At 47.4% G+C, this 23,644-nt stretch overlaps 1 protein-coding gene across 3 annotated transcripts in view; it reads left to right on the top strand.

Annotated features, from left to right (window-relative positions):
- PSME4 (proteasome activator subunit 4) overlaps nt 1–23,644 on the top strand; it is a 3,386,216-nt gene that overhangs the window by 2,721,000 nt on the left and 641,572 nt on the right. For all 3 annotated transcript variants that reach the window (XM_069608231.1, XM_069608232.1, XM_069608230.1), the window contains one exon: nt 7,056–7,208. In XM_069608231.1, coding sequence (XP_069464332.1) covers nt 7,056–7,208 — 153 coding nt within the window. The remainder of the gene's footprint in view (nt 1–7,055; nt 7,209–23,644) is intronic.

Genomic DNA, 23,644 nt, shown 5'->3' with positions numbered 1-23,644 from the left:
AAACCAGGGGCTACGCCACGCACAGTCATCACCTGCATCCTTTATTACCGCGACAGGGATTTGATACTACGCTTATCACGAGAAAAGGCACCCTGACGTACGACTCCACTAGGATACGTATATATCCTGACTTTTCAAACGGAGTTCAAGCTGCTCACCGCAACTTTGACCAAGCCAAAAGAGCACTCCGGGCAAGGTCCATCCCCTATGCGATGCTGTTTCCCGCAAAATTACATTTGCAATACTCTGGCAAGACACACTTTTTTGAATCTCCTGAAGAAGCCATGAGGTATATTGAAGGCAATATCCCACAACCAAGAAAAGACAAGAATCCGCTGCCCGGAGCGAGCACATCAAAAAAAAAGAAAATAAAAAAAAAAACATGCAATGCGCATGATAGCACTTAAATCCTCTGGAACTCATGTATACATAAAGTAACTGGCGCGGCGGCCCAATGGGCAGTCTGGTCGGCACGTGGAATAGAACAAAACAACCATGCAGAGCCGCCTAAATGTTCAAAGGTTGAAAGTTTACAGGGGATCTACACTGTCCAGTTGGAGGGATGGTGAGGGTGGGAGCAGGGGAGGGAGTTGGGCCAGTTGCCCTTTGTTTGGTAGAGGATAGCCAGTCTACGAAAAGAGGATCCAACACAGACAGGATGGAACGGGTTATGAAACTACATGGCAGAGGGGAAAAGAAGGACATACACAAAAACACTGACAGACATGGTGCACATGGAAAGGTGGAAAACAGAGACATGAAGCACACCTGCGACAACTTTAATATGGCTGCCAAAAATGCAAGACATGAAATTGCTTACATGGAACATACAGGGTTTGGTACACCCGATAAAAGCTAGGAAGGTAATGGCATATGCAAATCGGCACAAGATAGATGTACTTCTATTGCAAGAGACTCATGCCACAAAGAAAGTCCCGGAGGGATTCGCACGTAACTGGGGAGTCATAAAATTAGCCAGAAATTACTCCTCGACAGCAAGGGGTGTCAACTGTGGTACGAGTGGGTCAACTTCCAAATTACTAAATCACTGATAGACGAAGATGGCCGCTATGTAATTATATGGGGGCAATTGTACAATAGGGAAGCCATTCTGGTCAACACGTATGGCCCAAACATAGTCCAGAATTTTACCTACGCATAGTGGAACTCATCTCACCCCTGGATATGGTAACGGTAATATGGGGAGGCAATCTCAATGTAATAATAAATCCAGAATTGGACCGATCGACGGGAGGCCGCAGGCAAAATACCAATACAGCACTCCTGCTGAAACAGTCAATGATTACCCTGCCCCTGACAGACGTATGGAGAGAACTACATTCCCTCAGAAGGGCATACACATTTTGTTCTGGGGTGCACGGGTCCAGCTCCTGTATAGACTACTGGCTTTGTTCCCCCGGGCTGATAGCAGAGGTTGAACAATGTTCAATACACCATCGTACACTGTCGGATCATTCTCCTGAAGCTGGTCCTGAAAGATGTGGAGAGCGTATGCCACCCGAACTACTGAAAGATGAGTCGGTACTTGAGCCACTACGAAATGAAATAGAGGAATTTTTCGAACAAAGCTCAGGAACAGTACTGACTCAGAAAATACTCTGGGAAACATTCAAAGTGTGGTTGAGAGGCCAACTGATGGGGACAGCATATGGGGCTCTAAGAAATATCAGAAGAGACCTAGCTCAGACTGAATGAGAACTCGGGGACCTCGAGACCCAGCAGCCCGTGGCCACAGAAAAGGCACACTTACAGAAGATACAAGTGCAATTGGAAAAATTCCGGACTCTGGCGGAAAAAGAGCCATACTATATAACCCAACCAATGAAGGTGAGGAAATATGGAGAGGGCAACAAGGCGAGTAAGGTAATGGCGGCGCTAATCAGGACAGAACAGGGATCGAGGCATATTACTAGTGTCCACGGTACAGACGGAGCAGTGCATACGTCCCCAAAGGCAATCAATGAGGTGTTCAGGCAGTTCTATGCTAAACTCTACACCAATGCAGGCACTGTGACCCCGGGAGAGTTGCAAACGTATCTGGACTCATTTCCAGCGCCCAAGTCGGGGGGGAAACTGAAAGGACCTTGCTTGAGCTCCCATTGACCACAAAAGAAATTGACCAAGCAATCTCTGACCTGCATGCAGGCAAAACCCCTGGCTCAGACGGTATCCCGCTCGATTTCTACAAAACATTCAAAACCGAGATAGCCCCGAAACTACTGGTGGTATGGGAAGATGCACTTGAAAGGGGGGAGTTGCCTAGTACTATGAGAGAAGCGATAATAACAGTCCTGCTCAACCCCCATAAACCACAACAAGATCCTGCATCCTACCGCCCATTATCTCTGATCAACTCAGATGCCAAAATCTATGCCAAAGCAATGGCGAACCGTCTGAGCCCGCACATGAATAAACTGATCCACACAGACCAGACGGGATTCATCCCTGCCAGATCGACAGCATTGAACTTGGGGAGGTTTTTCGCGATCACTTCATAAATGGACCCAAACGCTAAAGTGGCAGCAATTACTCTAGATGCTGAAAACGCGTTTGACTCTGTCACATGGAACTATATGTATGCCATGTTGGGTAATTGTTTCTGGGGTACATACGACTGCTATACTTGTGCCCAGTAGCAATGGTAAGGACCAACAATACCCTATCAGCACTCCTCAAGTTAGAAAGAGGCACCCGACAAGGCTGCCCCCTGTCCCCACTCATATTTGCACTCACGATAGAAGGAATGGCAGCTAAGGTCCGGCACGAACACAGATGGCGGGGAATTCGTATCAGAGGGGCTCTCAAACTCCTCTCATTATATGCAGATGACACTATGTTGTATCTGAGAAACCCGGAAACACACTTACCCCTGATAATGCAAGAAATAAATACTTTCTCCGAGTACTCCGGATATAAAATTAACCAGTCCAAGTCCGAAATAATCCCACTGACACCGTCCACAAAACAGTCACGGGCTACCTAGGAGCTCAGATGGTCCCCTGTGACTGCATGATATTTGGGTATAATAATGGCCACCCACAGGCAGACCCTATACACAAATAACTATGAGCCCTATTTGCAACTCTTGGAGCATAAATTGGCTGAGTGGGGAAAACTCCCAATATCCATGTACAGGCCTGTGGCCTTACCTAAAATGGTGGTAGTACCTAAATTGTTATACATGTTTTGTGGTATTCCTATATGGCCTGGCAGGGAATTCTTCCAGAGATTACAGAAGCTAGCAGTAAATTTCGTATGAGGTGGGAAAATGGTCAGACTTAAGTGGTCCCAGATGTGCAAAAGATATGAAACAGGTGGATTGGCAGCCCCAGACTTTGTGCTATATTACCATGCAGCGCAAGCCCACTTTTCAAAATACTGGGGAGACACAGCAGAAAAACATGCGCACGTGTGAGCAGAGAGATTCGCAGTGGCCCCAGCTAACATTCAAACATTGCCATTTGCCAAAAGCAAAGTACCCATTTAAGAGGTGGACCCTGTGAATGCAACAATGCGTTCTTGGGCAGCCTTATTTACAAGGGTGGGATGTACGAACCCATATTGGCCACACTCCCTTATGGCACCATCCTGAGCTGGAACCTACATTTGACATGGCCTTGCAACGCAAATGGGATCCGGACAAAGAGTTGAGAATAGGAGACCTATACCCAGATGGTAAATTTGCATCACTTGCAACTGTGCATGATAAAGTGGGGTCGAGCTTAATCACGACACTGCGGTACTAGCACATGAAGGCTGCTTGCTAAAAGAAGTGGCCCTCATTTCCCGAGGTCCCCCCAATACACGAATTCATGTCAGAGGTTATGACGCCCGAAGGGTTCACAGGATCAATATCAAGTCTGTATGGCGCAGCTCAGAAACACACCCCATCTGGGAACACTATGAAAACGAAATGGGAATGGGACATGGGGTGCGCCATAGAGGACGCCCAATGGGCTAGATATTGTCAGCACACTAAGTCCACCTCGATGAACTCTAACTTTAGATTAATACAGTTTAAAATCCTGAATCATCTGCACCATGACCCCGAAAAAGATCTCTTAATTTCAACCCCACCATCCAGATAACCTTTCCCAAATGCAACGCCAACAATGCATATTCAATGCACATGTACTGGGAATGCCCCCCAATCAAAGCATACTGGGGGGGGGGAAGTGGCCAGGAGTATAAGCGGCATTACAGGACGACAGTTCCCGGCTATTCCAAGTAAATACCTTTTGGGGGACATAGGGAAGGCATCAGCTAAAACCCGCAGATTTGTGGCCATTGCGGGTGCAGTGGCCAAAAGAAATATACTACAGCTATGGAAATCCCAGAGAGCCCCCACTCACGAAGCATGGCTATGGGACTTAGTATATGCACAGGAAACCGAGGAACAATACGTTAAGAGTGTCCAACAGACCAAAGACATTTGTGTCCCCCTGCGAGCTTATCTCAGAGACAATGAAGAAGGCAGCTCAGGTGACACCCCATGAGTGGATAGGCCACAATGGGCACTAATAGGTGTACAACACTGAAAAAGAATACTGTTAATTTGGTGGTGTAATTGTAAGATTCAATCCCAAAACCTGTATGATTGTATTATGTCTGTCAGAATAAAATGAAGGTTTAAAAAAAAAAAAAAGTTATGTAATTTTGACATGGCAGGCACATTAGCACTGGCCCAAAAGTGGAAGACAAAGGACCCACCAATGGAACACGAATGGATAGGGAAAATTTGGAACTTTGCTGCCCTAGAGTGGCATACATACTCCCTTCAGGGAGAGCATCAAGCCTATCGCGCAGACTGGTCGAGAGTACTGGATTTCCTACAAGCAGGGTCGAAGGGAGCCTGCTGTCTGAGGAAAATGCGACTCCTCAGCATTGTAGACTAGCCCAGAGGGGCCAAAAAACGAACAGGCGCAGTCCTGGGGCCCGACTAGGAGGGGAACGCACAGCAAGTGTCCCCCAATGCAGAGGAACCGAGCGGCTCAGGAGGACAGTCTTTGCCTACGGATCCTCCCCGGACCATTTGTGTTGGGGGGGGGGGGGTTGACCAAGATTGAATTAAAAAATTATGTTTTAAAAAAAAGGGAGGGAGTGAAAGGAGGGTGAGTGAAAAGAAGGGGTGGAGCAGTAGCGGAAAAGGCGAGAGTAGTCATGTAGTGGAGAGGGGAGATTAGTGGCGAGGGGTAGTAGTGATGCAGTCGAGAGGGGGAGTAGTGATGTAGCAGAGAGGGGAGATTAGGGTTGTATTGGAGGGAGGAGGAGTACTGGTGTAGAAGGGAGAATAGTAATGAACAGGATTAGAGTGGCGAGGGGCTGGAGAGAGCAATAGCGAGTAAAATTTGTGGGCAAAGGTAGAGGATAGAAAGAGACATATCAGAGGATCAGAAAGAGTCAATACTTGAATAGGTGGTGGGGTGCCGTTGGAAGCAGGTGAGTAGCGGGAGGAGGGGAATAGCAATTAGAGATGAGGAGAGGATAATCAGGGAGTTTGATGAAGACACGGTGAGGCCCGAGTATCTGAAAGGCACAACCCTCCTGCCCATAGGTCAAGAATTAATTCCGTTTCTCATGGGTCACTGTTGGTAAGACCTCAGTCCTGGCTAACCAATGTCCCTGCGTCCAAGAGTTGTCCTGGTGTACCTGTATGTATAACACCCTCATCAAAGGTCTCCAGGTTCCAGACACTCCTACAGGGCCTTTCCAAATCTTAATGGTCTCTGCCGTCTTCTTCCAGGCAACAGTATCCTTCAGCTTTATGAAGCATTCTGTCTTTCTCTAGATGGATATTACCCTGTCAGTTTCTCTTTGTGTCAACGGTTGCATGTGCTGCCTGTCTGGCTGCACCAGGATTCTCATGCATAATCTCATTTCCTTTCTCTGTTTATACTCCTTGGGATGGCTTCTTTCCAGACACTTGCTAATTGGTCATGCTCCTTGCCTTTGTGAATCTCATGTCAGAATGTGTTCTGTACTTGATTTTGTTATTGCCTTCGTTACCTTACAAATAGCTCAGGTTTTTCATTGGCTAATCCTGTGGTGAACCTACGGTTGCGTTATCTCGGGACAGCGTTTGGCGCCATCTCAGATATTTAATCTTTTGCTTGTGACAAGTTTGTGGTCTCTCATCTGCTCTCTGCACCGGGGACCGCCTATCAGCTGGTTGCATGTGATTGCACATGACTCTGCTTGACTCTGGGACTTGCTCTTCCAACAGTAAGAGCAATTAGCTTCTTCAGCAGGAGTTGCCGTCCTGCACTGCTCCATTATTCTGTGTTGCCAAATTTGTAGATGGTTTTAGTCGCACTGATCAATTGAGTCTTTAATATTACTCGGGCTCAGTGACTTTTGTGACATTGTCTTCTAGGGTCTTTCTTTGCCAAGCTCCTGAACTGGCAACAGCGGCCCATAGTCCAACTCCTTGCCACATAACCAGATGACTAGACCTTTGACAGTCTTCCGCAGAAGAGGTGTCTTGAGGATCGGGTTTACTGCGACTCATGGAGAAGAGTGAGTTGGCAAGATCGCTTCTCAACCACCCTCTGGGAGGCGTAGTAGGTAGTGGCCGGACCACTACCTCGCTTCCTCCTCATAAAATGATGGGGAGTTATGACAAATCACTGCAGCAGTCTGTGGGAGGAAGGAGTAATCCATCAGAAAGCTTATCACTGAAGGTAAATAATGTATTCTTTGGACTAGTGCTATACATATTGGATGGGTCCACTAAAGAATGATGTTGTTTCCTCTACTTTGCAGCATCTGAGTTACCTTTGCATGAACCACCTAAAATTGCATCAAAACACAAAGCGCCCCAGAGCTTGTTCCTTAATCTGAATATGTCCTCATCCCTACTTAGGGGAATACATCAGTTTTGCTCAAATTTACAGTATCATTTTAGGATCATGTAAGAGATCAGTTCTTTATGGATTGTATTCAAATCTAAAATTGAAGGTAAATTCAGTAGATCACGTGATGTGATAATATGAAGACTCTTAACTTTTTTTTTTTTTTTAAACCTTTTTTTTTAGGGTTTGTTCAGAAACTTTGATGATGGCTTCTTACCAATTCTCAAACCTCAACTGGAAAGTTTGATTTCAGACTCTCATGAGAGTACCCAACGTTGTGTAGCTGAAATTATAGCTGGCTTGATCCGAGGTTCAAAACACTGGACATTTGAAAAGGTATGCTTGAAAATATGAAGTAGAAATTAATTCTGATCATAAGGTTTTGAGATGGTACAGTTTTACATTTGACAGACACATTTTAAAATAATCTATTTGCACAGTTGATCAGGGTGAAGATTTTCAGCAATAGAAAGATAATATTTAATCTCTCTTCATGTATCCTCCAACTCAAGGAGCACTGTTTTTACACTCATTCAGTAAATAACATATTATGGACCTCATTATGAGTTTGGTGGTATCTGGGCGGTATATCTGCCCAGATACCACCAAATGGTATTACCGCCTGGTTACAAGTTGCGGTAAGAGGTGTTAATCCACATTTATTTGACTCCATTGGACTCGATGATGAATTTTGGCAGAATTACCGCCGCAGTAATTCCGTGGAGGTAATTGCAACTAAATTCGGCAGAAAGTTGGCGTATTTACCTCCAGCTCATAGCTTCAGGTGGAAGTAATAATCATAGATGTTGGTGTCAAGAGACATCTAGTTAAGCATCTGGTGAGGTTTTTGCGTATGATGCTATAATAGAGATATGTAGTGTTTTCTAAGAGGAGTAATACATTTTAATGAAAAGCAGACAAAGTTGTTAAAGGGAGCAAGGCACTTATTGGGCTAACTTTGAACATAGGTTTCTAATGGGTTCCTTCCTTTAACAGATTGCTCTTCTTAGAAGAATCCTCCAGGCCCTTCTCTGGCTCCTGAATTTTTCAGCTACCATGGGCACATTGCAGCTTTGTGTCAGGTACACTTGGCATCAATGGCGCCCATGACTCTAGATATAACATCATTGGTAGTATGTATGGTGCTAGCTGTGTCCTATGATCTTAGTTTTCAAAGGGGACCAGATTCTGCACTGGAATATCACTGATTTGTTGTTTTAACTTGTATCATGTCTCCCTAGAAGGCCTCTGGTTTCAAGCCTTTTAAGGATTGTACAAAGCCCAGGCCTGTACCGACCTACACCAGCAATGTGTTTGGTGCTGAGGCTGGATCATGGCATTGAATAGGTCGAAACTTGCAAATCAGTGCAAGGTAAGTGTGAGATAGGCATGGTATCAAGAGATTACACAGTCAACTGATTATTAATTCAACAGTAGAGTATTTATTAAATATCAGGTTCTCTCAGCAGCTTTTGATTTAGTAAACCGAAAAATTCTCTGCAAACACCTCTCGGCGGCATACTTCTCAACCAAAGCCATAACATGGATAGAGTCCATAACTAATTGAACTATGAGGGTCTTCTCCCTGCTTGCCTAAGCCCCCCCTAGCCGCAGTCCACTGTGGAGTTCCCCCAAGGCTCCTGTGTCTCTCCGACATCTTATAATATCCTCACCAAGCCTCTCTTTGATCTCCTGGATGATCTGGGTATCAAAGGCATCTATGACACCGACTCCCAGGCGCTGAATAAAATGTACCTTACCATACAGGCTTAGATGGCACAGCATGGCCTTTGCTTAAATGACGACAAGACTGAGCTACGCCCTCAAAACCGACTACAAACTCTGTGGATCCTTCAAATCCTTTACCATTGATAGGAACATTATCACTGTCTCCAAAGCAGTAAAAACTCGGGGTTTCTACCTGGATTCAGCTCTAATCCTAACCAAACAGGTAAATGCCACTGCATCTGCAGCAGCGTACACCTCCAAAACTTATATATGCTTGCAGACCTTTCCTGTCCACAGACAGTTGCATCACGCTCGCTAGAGCTCTTATACTATCCAGGATTGACTATTGCAATGCCCTCTATATAGGCTCAAATAATTGCAACATCAAGCAACTTCAGGTTATCCAAAATAATGCACTAAGGCCAGCTCGCAACATCCCTAAACAAAATCATATCTCTGCCGCCAGAAGGAACGCCCGCTGGCTCCCGGTTCACAAATGCATCGTATTCTAAACCCTCACCCTGACCCACAAATGCCTGGCCAACACTGCCCTTAAATATTTAGACACCAAATTCAACAAAACGCAATCCAGTAGACCCACTCGATCAGCCTATTCACCATCCCTAGATTCACATGACAGAAAGCAGGAGGGCATAGCTTCCCGGTGGTAGCAGCTAAACACTGGAACACCCTCTCACTTCCACTAAGATCACAGGACTCGTTCTGGTCCTTCCGCAAAGACCTCAAAACCTGGCTCTTTACACAAGATCTAAAAAAAGTTGCGACATTCTCCTTAGCTTACTCTGAAGTAGTACCTTGTCCCGAACTAGTAACCTTATGCATTGACCAAGCTCTTTGACCAAAAATGTATGTATGTATACATGTTAGAGAGAATTCTCATTTATGGCTAATTTCCCTTACTTAGTGAGTCCCTCAGCAGCTTTGCTGGATTTCTGGGTAAAGTTGTCATTTACTTTATATAGTAATTTAAACTGCAGACCCAATAGACCCTATCTTAAATGGAGTATTGGAAGGGGTTAATTCCTACTCCTTTTTGTCTGCGCCTCTTGGAGCTTTGTTTCGCTCCCTTAACACTAAGACTTGGCTGGTGGCAGTGGTACCTACCCTATCTTTTCAACTGCGGTTATAATATATGAACGTGGTACTGTTTTAGGCTATTGTATTGGCCTCGAACTTAAACCCGCTTGACCAAATACTTTTTATTTTGGCTCTGGTCGGGTTTTATCGCCATTTCTTTTTGTTAAAGTCCTTCTTGTGTTTTACTTTTCACGCCAAACCAGGTTTGCCTTCTTTGTTCGCCGACCTTTGGCGGGCTTCTCTCCAGAAGCCCTCCTTTGGCGTCTGGGTGTCTAGGTGGCCTGAATGTGAGGGAGGGGTTTAGTCACCCCCTGCACAGGCTCTCCTTGGAGACCCAAGTCACACTTTGTGTCAATTGGCTGAGGTGGTTGTCTGGGCCGGACAACCCCCCTGCTGAGTGATTGACAGCCAGGCTGTGTGAATGGGGGATTTTGGCATAAAAGGCAGGACTCCTGGGCTGAAAGTAAGAGTCGCCACTGGAACTGCAAGAAGCGGAGAAGAAGATGGCTGCTGCAACTCCCGAGTCCCGGTGAAGCCCTACTGCAGTCCTGAGCTATCTACCCTTCAACGACAGAGAAGATCCAGTTGTGAGTCTTCTTCCCTTGAGTTTGGTGGGATCAACCAGCTCACCTTCCACAGCCAGAGGATCCTCTTCTTCGTCGAAATCGCTGCACACAGCTGTAGTGGTCTGTTAGGGAGAATTCTCATTTCATGGCCAATTTCCCTTACCTAGTTAGTCCCTCAGCAGCTTTGCTGGATCTCTGGAGTTATTTCTTTCCACTTGGTAAGAATGTGAGCTTTTCCCCTACTCTTACCCATGTTTTGCTATGTGTCTTTTACCTGGTTTTATGATTGTGGGCTCTGGAGTACACCACTTCAGTAGCCCCCTTATTTTGTGTATTACACAGCACCTTCGGTGCAGTGACACAGGGATGTCGTTCAGACTTCTCACCGACTCCATTTCTGAGGATGACTACTGTCCCCCAGAGAAGAGTAAAGTTAACATTAACTTTACTTAGTCAAATTAACCACAGATCCAGTACACCCCATCTTACATGGAGTACTGGAAGGGTTAACCCTTAGCCCTTTTTATCTGTACCTCCTAGAGCATTGTTTCGCTCTTTTAACATTTAGAATTGGCTGGTGGCAGTGGTATCTACCCTAAACCTTTCTACCGCTGTTATCTTATATAAATGTGGTAGTATTGTAGGCTATTGTATTAGCCTCGAACTTAAACCCGCTTGACCAAATACTTTCCTTTGGCTCCAGTGCGGTTTATTCGCCATTTCTTGGTTTGCCTTCTTTGTTCACTGTCTTTTGGCAGGCTTCTGCCAAGAAGCCCTCCTCTAGGCGCCTGGGTGTCTAGGTGGGCTGAATGTGAGAGAGTGGTGTAGTCACCCCCTGCACAGGGTATCCTAGGAAACCCAAGTCACACTTTTTCATGATTGGCTGAGGTGGTTGTCCAAGCTGGACAACCCCCCTGCTGTGTGATTGACAGCCAGGCTGTGTGAATGGGGGATTTTCGCATAAAAGGCAGGTCTCTTGGGCTGGAAGTCAGAGAGTCGCCACTGGAACAACAAGGAACCGATGATAAGCGGAGGAGAGGTCGACTGCTGCAACTATCACATACCGGTGAAGCCCTGCTGCAGTCTTGAGCTATCTACCCTTCAACGACTAAGAGAAGATCCAGTCCGGAGTCATCTTCCCTTGAGCCTGGTGGGGATAACCAGCTTGTCTTCAGTCAGAGGAATCCCTTTGTGGTCGAAATCGCTGCACACTGCTGTAGTGGTCCGGCTAGCCACCTGAAGAGCCTCTCCTGTTTTTAAAGGAGCGCACCTTTTATTCATTGTCGCTGCTGCCGGCCTCATCCCTGTGTGTTGCCGACCCACTCATCGTCCTTCATGCCGAAGCTCCAGGAATCGTGGGTCTGAAAGAAACTATCAGGAACAACTGCCGTGGCACCAGCGTCATTCTTTAAAAAAGGTACTGTGTCCTGCTTGAGGAACTTAGGTGAATCTTTATTTATCTTCTTTAAGGCTTGTCCTTACTTTTCCCTCCTTATAACTTTTGCTTCCGAACCTTGACAATATCAAAGTACTTTTGGCTACGTTGAATCACAAACTGTCCGACTGAGTGATCCTCGACAACAGGCACTCGGTGTCACTTCACTTTGGCTCCGGTCCTTTGACGCTTGAATTCCTGTCTGAGTGTTCTTCGATTCTGTCTGCCTAACTAAAATATTGCCTATGATTTTTGCCCCCAACTCCCTCTGGGTATCTCAGCTGCTAGGTGTGTTTTTGACGCGGTAGCATTTCTTGCCGCGGATATGTGTTTATTTAGTTTCTGATGCTTGTTAATCTGTTTAGAATCACATGCTGTGCATATGGTCTGACATCCAGTGGTAACCGCGGAGTATTGCATCTTGTCTTTTGGGGACCGAAAGGGGACGTCGGCATAGGCGTGTCTGAAACACCATCCCTATCGTGACGTGTGTAGTACCCAAAATCCCTCATGCGCCGAGGTCCCTCAGATTGTTTTTTTCCGTCCAGATAACTGGTCGCCCTACAGCGGAGCTCTTCATGAGACATTGTTTATCTTACCGAATTGTCGGTTTTATTCCCCGTTAAGTCACTTCGTCCATCAAGGACATCTTTGATGAAGACTATGGGGAATCGTCTACGGCTGTGGGTTCTGGCGCCTAAGATCTGGCGTTCGGACTTCCACGTGGTCGGGCCTTCTGGCCGGCCTACACAGTAGGGAGAGTGGGCTTGGGGTTTGCCATACTGTTATGTCTTTCCTCTTTTCCACTGCTTTCCTTTTTGGTCTGGTCACCCTTCCCTTCTGCTATGGAAAGGACTCCATTTAGATTCTGCCCTGTGTGTAGGGTCAGATATCCTTGGAAAGATGAGCACACGTCATGTAATGCTTGTCTCCCCCTAGAGCACGACGAAAAGCGGTGTTCGGCGTGCAAACTCCTTAAACCTAAAACCCTTAGGGAGCGCCGGTTGAAGCGGTGGGCCGCGTACGAAATGTCACGCGTGGAGCCTCCCTCCCCTGCCGCGACACCAGCCGAAAGTGACGGAGGTACATCGGATGACCAAACGTCCAACGCGGACATTATAGACCTTGAGGCGGACTATTCTAGGGCCGCCACACCCGTCCCCGACCCTTCCAGCTTCGACTCCGGTCTTGCTACAGGGACCACACCCGGTGATGGGGGCGTACAATCGCACCGCACAAAGCACACAACCCAAGCGCCCTCCTCGACGACTTTGTCGAAGAAGGCGAAAGCGCCAACGGGTCCGCCAGAAATTTCAGCGGTGCCCACGGATCGGTCTGATCCGAAGCATTCGCCACATCCGCAGTAGCGCATGATGACTGGGCATAGCAAACATAACAAGGGCGCTACTCCCCAAATTACACGCGCCGAAGTTTCCGTACAAGAAACTTCGACGGTTTCCAAGGCCCGTACAGGCCTGAAGACTACGAGTAAGCCTCTACCCGAGAGGCTATCAGCAGACCCTTCTGTAGCCGCGGAAGAAGTTTCCACTGCCGACACATCTTCAGAAGCTTTGTCTCCGGAAGATTCAGTGTCTATTCGTAAGAGTATCAATAGGATTGCTACGGCGGTGGGCCTAGTACCGGTTCCGCCCAAATTTATGGGCCAATCCGCCGACAAGTTTCCCACGGATTTGGAAGACGATCCTGAAGAATCTTACGAAGAAAGCCAGGTACCCCTCTCAAGCACCCTGAGGAGATCCTCTCAACGCCCTAGGGCGGAGACCACAATCCCTACTCATTTAAGCCCATTTGGATCATCCAAGTGGACCACAAAACAATTTGAGGGGTGCATGGATCGGCTGGAGCAATTTTTCAGAGCTTCTGATCAACCTCCGCCAAAAAAGGCTCGGGTAGACCCTAACCCTCTAATACATGAAGATATCCAACACCAAGTTGACTATCAAGAAGATGTCCAGATGGACACGTATAGGGATATCTATACAGAAGAAGAGGAGTCCTCTTTTCTGGACAACTATGGGAAAGATCAAGGAGCAACTGACAACTGGGAGGACATCCAGCAGAACGATCATAACTCTGATATCATTTGCCTTGACTCTCCCCCATCCACCCCGATTCGACAAGCTTCCCGGTGGATGATCAAATGGCTTTCAACAACATGTTAAAGAAAGCAGCGGAATTTTTTTAAATTGCCACGCTTGAAGCCTTGCCCGAACAAGATTTCGCTGAGGACATTATTAATGAAAAACCTCCGGCAAGCCAGTCTGTCCCTCTTTTGAGCTCTGTTAAAAGACGGCTGGCTCCTTCCTTACTCACACCCGCTCAGACTAGGGCTGTGAACCCGAGGGTCGAAAAACTTTTCCGACCCTCCCCCACCGACTCGCTATATATCAAAGGACACGCAATCCCAGACTCGCTGGTGGTGACCAACACTCGCAAAAGAGCAGGGGTTCCCCTTGCCACGGGAGAATCACCCCCGGACAAGGAGTCTAAAAGGCTGTATGCCTTAGGCAAACGGGTTACGTCAGCAGAGGCCTATACCGTCCGGATTGCCAGTAACACGACGTTACTAGCAAGATACGTCGACGCCCAATGGAACCTATTCCAGGAAGGCCTTCAAGAGGTTCTGGAACCAACCAGAGCCAAGCTTCTCGCCATTGTCTCGGAGGGCAAACTTGCCAATCAGAATGTGATAAAGAATACTCTGGACACCGCAGAGACAGCAGGCAGGTCTCTCGCACAGGGTACTCTCCTAAAGAGGCACTCGTGGTTGTGCACGTCGGGCTTCAGGCCTGAGACCAAGGCATCCATTATCAACAAACCCATCTAAGAGACCAACCTCTTCGGGAAGGCGGTAGACGATGCGTTGGAGACAGCCAAGAAGGAACACGAGACTACTAAGTCGTTGCACCAAATTTCCCAGAAACCATCTTCACAGAGGGGCAGTAATTCTCGGCGGTCCTTTCGAGGACAAGCCCGCGCCCCTCAAAACAATTTCGGCACAAGCAACTTCAACTCAAGTCAACCTGCTGCAAGCCCCACTTACTCAGTGGCGTAACACAAAATGTGGGGGCCCCCCTGCGAGCCATGCTGAGGGGGCCCCCCAACTCGGCAACAAATCACGGGTTGCGCCACACTCTGGGCCGGCCTAGACTGTCACGCTTGCACAATACGCATGAACGTGCTGCTGAAGGGGTATGCCGCACACTGCACTAGGAAAAAGATATAAATATGTGTTTTAATGCAATATACAGCACACTTTCTGAGATAAATTGGCTATAAAGCCAGAGTGTTTGCAATTGTTTTGTAGGGTAACACAATCCAATACATGCAAGTCACCAACAGTGCACAGGAACATTAATGCTTCCAACTGGCTGCACAATGTAGACCAGTGTAAACACGTAATAACATTATAGTACAGAATGCCAGGCCACATTTAGACATACCTAGACTGTTTTCAGCAAAATGCCAGTCAAAGCAATAACACTCATCAAGAAGAGAGCACACAATAAAGCATGTGTCTCCATGGCCTCGAACAACACGGCCAAACTCTTTAAAATCTGCAAGGAACTGGTCAATCCTGTTGTGGTCTATACCTGTTCCCTCCCATGCCCTCTGTACAGCTCTGGCCTCTCATTTCTCTGCTAAATCTCAGGACATCCTGTCCTCTATGTCCTCTTCCTCTCTCGGCCCATTTTGGCCATCTCTTCTCTCCTCCTTTTTCCTCTTTCTCTCTGACAACACCTGACGAGGTTTCTAGACAAGTCCGATCTATGAAAGTGTCATCCAAACAGGTGCTCCGCTGCTCCTCCAGAACCATCAAAGCCCATATTGACACCCTCACTCCAGCCTTGGCCGATTTCTGTAATCACTCTTTCGCCACTGCAATGTTCCCCTCTCCCTTTGACCACTCCCTTGTGCACCCACTCCTCAAGAAGCAGTCTGCTGATCCTACCTGCTGGAAAACTATCGCTCAATCTCCACCTTTCCTGAGCAAACTCTTGGAAAAGCTTGCCATCTCCCAGCTTACTCTCCACACTGAATCTGTTGGTTGTCTCCATGACCATCAGTCTGGCTTCAGAGCTGCCAGAGGCATGGAAACTACTCTCCTTAACACCTGTGCTGCTCTCTAACCTGGATTCCAGCATTCCTTCTATTCTCATCCTTCATCTTTCCTCTGCTTTCGACAGGGTCAGCATCGCCATCCTGATCAATCGACTCTGTGAGAACCTGGGCATCACAGATCAGACCCTAGAGTGACTGACCTACTTCCACTTGGACCGCCACTCCTCTCCCAGGTCGATCGTGGTCCCATTCTCTCCGCCACCTCTCTCTACCTGTGGCATTCCCCAGGGCTCTATCCTCTCACGCTGGTTTTTCAACCTCTACTTGGCCACTTTGGCCTCCCTGATCTCTACCTTATCCTCTAACTTTCAGTGTTGTGCGGATGACTCGGCTTTCCTTCAGGCTCCCCTCATCCTCCTCTCCTCTCTTGCTCATTCCTGACTGTCTATCCACGATTCAGGATTGGTGCGCCTCCAACAATCTCTGCCTTAATGCCAGTAAGACTGAGATCCTTCTCATTGGGACCCATACCACTGTGTTTCCTCTCTCACTATAGCAGACCACGTTGGGCCCTCTTCCTTTGCCTTCCTGCGAGGCAAAAAACCTTGGTGTCATCTTCAACGCCACACTCTCTTTCTCTCCTAACATCTCGGACATCACCAAGAAGTCCCACTACCAGCTGCTCCTCCTCAAAGGGACCCTTCCCTTTCTCACTCTCCACCAGAAGCTCACTGTCTCTAAGCTGGACTACTGCAACAGCCACTTTCTCAATCTGTCTTCCTCTAGTCTCCGTCATCTGCAAATACTCCAGAACAGGACTGCAAGACTTAGCCTTGGCCTCAAGCCCTGGGATTGTATTTCTCCAGCCCTGAAATCTCTCCACTGGCTGCAAGGATCAAGTTCAAGAACCTTCGCATTGCCCACAAGGCTTTCTGGGGCCAGTGCCAACACTAAATCCAATGCTCTCTTCCAAAATACCTTCTTTCTCTAACCCTTCACTCAGCTACCTCCAACTCTCTAAGGCTTAGACATTTCTCCAGGCAGAGAGTGGGGGTAGACCTCTCTCCTCTGCTGGTGCCTCCAACTGGAATGGCCTCCCTGCCCCTCTCAAACTTGAGGCGGACAACCTGAAGTTTCGGAAGCAGCTAAAAGCTTTCCTCTTCTCTGCTGCTTTCGCTCTCTCTCCCCCCCTGCTGACCTACCTGACCTACCTGTCTGCTGTACTGACTGGCTGCTTGGCTACCCTCAGAGTCTCTCTGAGTCCAGGCTCTTTCTTGATTGGTCACCCTTGCACTGCCTCCGGGCCTACCATGCACTTAGGGGCTGTAACTGTAACCCACCAGTCCATTGCTCTCCTTGCACAACCAATAGCTGCTCTGCCCTGGCTGCACTTACTGAGAGCATTGCTGCCCTGTTTTCCCCTCCCCTCTCACTTGCACTTCCCTGCTCCCTTTTCCCTTGCACTTCTCGTTCTCACAATGACACAAGGCCTAGTGAGATCGTTTGTCTTGTCCTCCCTCTATCATCCCTCCCTTGTGTACACTTGTGTACAGGCGCATTATAAATGACTTGAATCACATCATATCATTTTATCACAGATGCCCAAAAAAATATACAATGCCGCAGTAAGAAATGGCTAGACTGGCAGCACCCAAATGCCAATCTAGCCAGGTAATTAAAGTTAGCAGGACTACTTTATCAGAAATGTCCAGTTAAAAGAAAGTCATACCAAACTGAGGAATGATTAGACTGGCTAAATCAAAATGCCTCTCTAGCCACTAATACCACATATCATGCCTGCTTAGCCTGGACATGGACAACCATTATGATTTATCACACAATTCTGCCCCCCCACACATCCACTCTCCCTCCCACCCACCACCCCTACCTCCACAATCAGCTCCTTGGCCCAGAATTACCTCTGCGTCCCTCTTCCTTGTCCCAGAGCTTTCGTATGAGGCTCCTTGCCTCATAGGTAAACACTGGGATGAGCAACAGTGGGACTAGGAGTGATGAAGATTACAGGTAGCTAAATCAGGCATTACCTCCATGTACCTCTACCTCTTCCCAGTACTTTTGTATGAGGCAGAGTGGCTCAAACACACGTACTGCCTCGTATATAAGTACTGGGACGAGGAAGAATAGGGCTAGGAGTAAGCAAGGCATTAAACACAAGTAGTAGCGCAACACCATTGAGTTGACTGGGCTTCAGCACTACCCCCCTGACATTTTGGGCTATATTGACTCAACTTGGCTAACCTTTAGAGCAGTTGCCAGACCGAACAGGACACAGATTTTAAACGGCACCTGTTTTTTCCTGTTAACAAGAACCCAGCAATTACCAACGTAAAGCATTTCACTGTTAGTACCTGCATTCAAATGCCACATTGTTTAGGCGATTGAAATCGTGATGTGGGTTTAGTACTTGCATGCCAGGGGAGTGATTGGAAGGGTAGAGAGGGAACAGGAGACTTATAGGAGAGAGTTAACTGCTTGTAACATTGAATCTGCACTAGAATAGTCTCATTAAAATGCGTAAATAATTTGGATGCGCCCACACAAATAAGTTTCCCCCTCACCACCGCATGTGAAGTTAGCGCCTCTCCCAACATTTGAAGGGTTAGCCCCCCGAAATGAAGGTTTTCTTGTGCCCCTGTACACAAGCACACACACCATTCACCTTATACACACCCAGTCATCCACACATTTAAGTGTGCACCCTTTCACCATACACTCACACAGGTTGCCACCTATACATTTATGTGTGCACCCTTTCACCATGCAGGCACACCCCCACAGCCACCCATACATTTAAGTGTGCACCCTTTCACCATACTCACACAGGCAGCCGGCTATACATTTGAGTGTGCACCCTTTCACCATAGACTCATACACGCACACCTCATGGAGTTGAGGGGGGGCCCTATTACTTAAAAAAGAAATTGGGGCTCATTACGGGTCCAGCGGTAACCGTGCCGGTGCTACCGGCGGGTTGCCGCCAGACCCATAAAAAATTACTATGGCCTGACTTCCCGGTGCCACCGTGCTATTTCAAGTCCGGCGGCTGGGAAATCAGGTGCCGGTAATTTCGTTAAACCCCAGACTCCACGGGAATGGGGACACAGAAGCACCTGCACCATTGTTAACGGTGCCGGTGCTTCCGTGACAGGTCTGCCTACCGTGGCTGCTGTGCCTGGCAGGGTCAGACCTGTCGGCACGGCAGCCCCACCAGGCAGACCTGTAATATGCCGGTCCGGAAACAACAGTGCCTGTAAGCTTACCAGCACCGTTGTTTCCGGACCGGCATGGTCAGAATGAGCCCCAGCCTAGGGTCTTCCATGTCATGGGGTACGGGGGCCCTCAGACTTCAAAAAGAAAGTTTCTTTTTGTAGTCACTCTGCCTTCATAAAGAAATGATTTCTGTTACAGAAATGTTCTTTATGAATGCAGAGTGAATTTCAAAAGAAACTTTTTTTTTTTAGAATTTTTTTTTTTTTTTTTTTTTTTTTTACTGGGGCCCCCTCCCAGCCATGTGCTGGTGGGGCCCCCCACACCGCGGGCCCCCCCCCCGCACCGCGGGGGCCCCTGTTACGCCAGTGCACTTACTACCCCCAGAGGGGTCAGAAGCGCGGAAAGAATAGAGGCAGAGTCTCCAATTCCAGAGGCAATTAACATCTTTTCTCAAGGCATGGGAGGGGATAACTTCAGACCAGTGGGTCTTAAAGATGGTCGCCCACAGTTACTGCGTGGAATTCGCCCGACCTCCACAGTTCAGACCTCTGAAACATCAACGCCTTTCACCGGAACATCTGCAGATCCTGATCCAAGAGGTGGAAGCGCTGCTGGGAAAGGACGCCATAGAAGCCGTCCTGTTTCTTCAGGTAAACAAGGGTATCTATTCAGTGCACTTCCTTGTACTCAAAAAGGATCTCACCATGCGTCCTGTTCTAGACCCGCGCCCAGCGAACAAGTTCATAAAGCCCCAGAAGTTTTGCATGGTAACACTGCAAGAGGTGATCCCATTGCTAAAACAGGGGGACTTCATGACAACATTGAATATGAAAGATGCATACTGTCATATTTCAATGCTGCCAGCGCACAGAAAATTCCTAAGGTTCGTGATTCAGGACAAACACTACCAGTTCAAGGTACTCCCCTTCGGCATAGCCTCGGCGCCAAGGGTGTTTACCAAGGTGTTAGGGAGAATTTTCGTATAGGCTAATTTCCCAAACCTAGTGAGTCGCCCACCAGCTTTGCTGGATTTTTGGGGTTTATTTTTTTTCTCCTGCTAAGAGTGAGACTCTTTTACTCCCACTCTTAGACATGATTTGAGGTGTAGTCCCAAATCTTTTGCAGTGGTCCCTAAGGGAACTGCACAGGTTTCTGCCTAACACCTAGTGAGTCCCTCAGCAACTTTGCTGGATTTCTGGAGTTTATTTTTTCCACTTGGTCAGAGTGTGAGCTTTTTCCCCCACTTTTACCTGTGTTTGGCCATGTGTATTTCATCTGTTATTGTGATTGTGGACTCTGGAGTACACCACTTCAGTAGCCCCATTTTGTGTGTTACACAGCACCTTCAGTGCAGTGACACAGGGTTGTCGTTTTGACTTCCCACCGACTCCATTTTTGGGGCTGACTACTGTCCCCCAGAAAATGTTAAAGTTGCCATTAACTTTACCTAGTCATTTAACCACAGATCCAGTACACCCCATCTTATATGGAGTATTGGAAAGGGTTAATTCTTAGCCCTTATTATCTGTACCTCTTGGAGCATTGTTTCGCTCCCTTAACATTAAGACTTGGCTGGTGGCAGTGGTATCTACCTAATTTTCCTACCGCGATTATATTACATAACGTGGTATTGTTTTAGGCTATTTTAGTAGTCTCGAACTTTAAACCCGCTAGCCCAAATACTTTTTATTTCGGCTCTGGTGGGGTTTAATCGCCATTTCTTTTTGTTAACATCCTTCCTGGGTCTGTCTTTGCACGGCAAACCAGGTTTGCCTCCTTTGTTCGCCTACCTTTGGCGGGCTTCTGACCAGAAGCACTCCTTTGGCATCTGGGTGTTTAGGTGGGCTGAAAGTGAGGGCGGGGTGTAGTCACCCCCTGCACAGGTTCTCCTTGGAGACCCAAGTTGCACCTTTGTGTTGATTGGCTGAGGTGGTTGTCCGGGCTGGACAACCCCCCCTGCTGAGTGATTGACAGCCAGGATGTGTGAATGGGGGATTTTGGCATAAAAGGTAGGACTCTTGAGCTAGAAGGCAGAGTCGCCTTTGGAACTACAAGGTACCGAAGCGAAGCGGGGAAGAAGACGGCTGCTGCAACCCTGAGTCCCGGTGAAGCCCTGCTGCAGTCCTGCGCTATCTACCCCTTCGACGACTAAGAGAAGATCCAGTCCGGAGTCTTCTTCCCTTGAGCCTGGTGGGATCAACCCTCTCATCTTTTCTTCGGTCAGAGAATCCTCTCCTGGGTTGAACACACGACTGTGCTGTAGTGGTCCGGATAGCCATCAGAAGAGCCCTCTCCTGATTTAATGGAGCGCACCTTTTATTCATCGTTGTCTTTTTTCGCTGCTGCTGGCCTCATCCCTGGGTAGTGCAGACGCTCCAGACGTCCTCCTTCTTGTCCCCACGACTGATGCCGCAGGAACCGTGAGTCTGCAGGAACTACCAGAAGCAACTGCCGTGGCACCAGCTTTTCTCCAACGGAATAAGGTACTGTGCATACTTGGTCATTCTCTCTACCTAACAAGCCGGAATCTGGGTGAACCATTTTCCTCCACGAAGATTTGTTCTTTCTTCCCTCCTTCCTATAACTTTTCCTTCCATTTGACAATCTTTACGAACTCTTGGCATCTCGAACTGTTCAGTGTGATCCTCGGCAACTGAGCATCTGCTCCATTGACACTGGTGCAGGCCTATTGACTTTAATCTGTATCTTTGAATAAGTCCTCGAGTCTCATTGCCTTGAAATAGTGTTGCCTATGATTTTTACTCACTTTTCCCTTGTTTAAAATTCTTAAGTACAAAGTGTGTTTTCTATCCGCGGGTATGCGTTAGTATCGCAACACCGGTCTGTCAAATCCTAATGTATTTACCTTGAATTTACTGAAGCAAGTGGAATTGGTTGTGTGTGGTGTATTTTACATGTGGTTTGGAATTTATAGAAGTGTTGTGTTTTATAACAGATGGTTTAAAAATAAATGTACTTATATTTTTTACCTGAAACCTTGAGTCAGTGTTTGCTTGAGTCACAGTAATTGTGGTCCTTTGTGTTACTCTTGAGATAAGTGTGTCTGCTCTGCTACTGCTACCACTTTAACAGTGTAGTACAGGCTTGTACCAAAGGAGAACTTGTATTGCCACATGTAGTCTTAATTGTGTGTAGTGGTCCCTAAGGGCACTGCACAGGATTCTGCCTAACAGGGAGGTGGGTCTGGCATGTGGCAGTGGCAATTCCATAGATATCTACTGCGGGACAGGGTGATCGCTAATGAATTGCGGGACTCTATGCAGGAATATTTTGAGAGAAAAACAGGACTCCTGCTATCCAGGAACAGGTAGAATGGGATGCCTTTAATTCAAACACATGTGGGTAACTGATAGCAAAGAAAACACAGCAGGACAAGCCAGAAAGGGCGCTACAGGTGGATCTAGATCGGCGCTTAATGGAGGTAATAACTAGATTGGAAATTGACAAAGGAATATCCCTTAGGAAGGAATACAGGCATCTCAAGGGCCAAATTACCATTTTGCAAACTAAGCAAGCAGGAAAATCGCTACTTTACCTGAAACAGCAATGCTATGTACAGGCGAATAAAGCCGACCGGCTCTTGACCCGGCAGGTAAGGAAAAAGGAAGCAACTAGAGAGATCCTCCGCATACAAACCTCTCTGGGAACAATCACCTCAGTATCGGAGGAGATTCTCCAAGCCTTTGCAGAGTATTACTCTGTACTATAAGGTCTTCCAAGACATTTTGGCCCTGATAATGACATTTCTTCAACTCCTTCGTCACGTCGGGGCACGTCTCCCGGACAATGGAGGAGGCGAATGTGGTTTTGTTCCACAAACCTAATAAGGACAAGACACAGTGTGGCTCGTACCGCCCCATCGCATTAATAAACCTAGACGCAAAAATCTTAACTAAAATCTAGCATCCAGGCTGGAAAAAATATTCCCGGGGTTGATCCACCCAGATCAAGCAGGTTTTGTCAGGGGGCTACAAACATTTAATAACACTAGGCGAATGTGTCACCTGGTAGAGAAAATAAATAAGACCAGCCTCTCCCTGGATGCGGAGAAGGCCTTGGATTGTGTAGAATGGTTTTCTCTGTTCCTAACAATGGAGGATATGGGGATGGGCTGGGTTGTCTTTGCTTGGTCAAAGCCAGCTATGGAACACCATTGCTACGGCTAGCCATAAATGGACACATCTCGTAGTCGATATGAGTGGCCAGGGGCACCAAAAAAGGCTGCCCGCTATGCCCGGTGTTGTACACAGTATAACTACAACCTTTGCTAGCTTAAGTCAGGCAAGAGACGGGGATAAAATGGATCTTATTCGGAGGGGATAACATAAGGGGGATCGCCTTCGCGGATGCCATACTAGTGGTTCTAACGGATACGAGTACCTCACTTCCAAAACTATCGGTCTGCCTTGGGGAATTTGGTAAAGTGGCGGGCTTGAAGATTAATACCCAAAAAACTGAATTAATGGCCTTTCAGGAGAAGGGGGCGCCATCATCCAACCCAGTGGACGCCTGGCAGTTCGTGCGAGTAGACGGAGGCCTCCGATATCTAGGAGTAGTGATAACCAAGACCCTAGATAGAATGCATCAGGCAAACTACCCTCCTCTACTGG

The sequence above is a fragment of the Ambystoma mexicanum genome, chromosome 4q, assembly GCF_040938575.1.
Source record: "Ambystoma mexicanum isolate Mex_15411 chromosome 4q, UKY_AmexF1_1, whole genome shotgun sequence".
In the NCBI taxonomy this organism is placed as follows: domain Eukaryota; kingdom Metazoa; phylum Chordata; class Amphibia; order Caudata; family Ambystomatidae; genus Ambystoma; species Ambystoma mexicanum.
The sequence above is the reverse complement of the archived record's forward strand: the minus strand, read 5'-3'. Positions and strand labels throughout refer to the sequence as shown.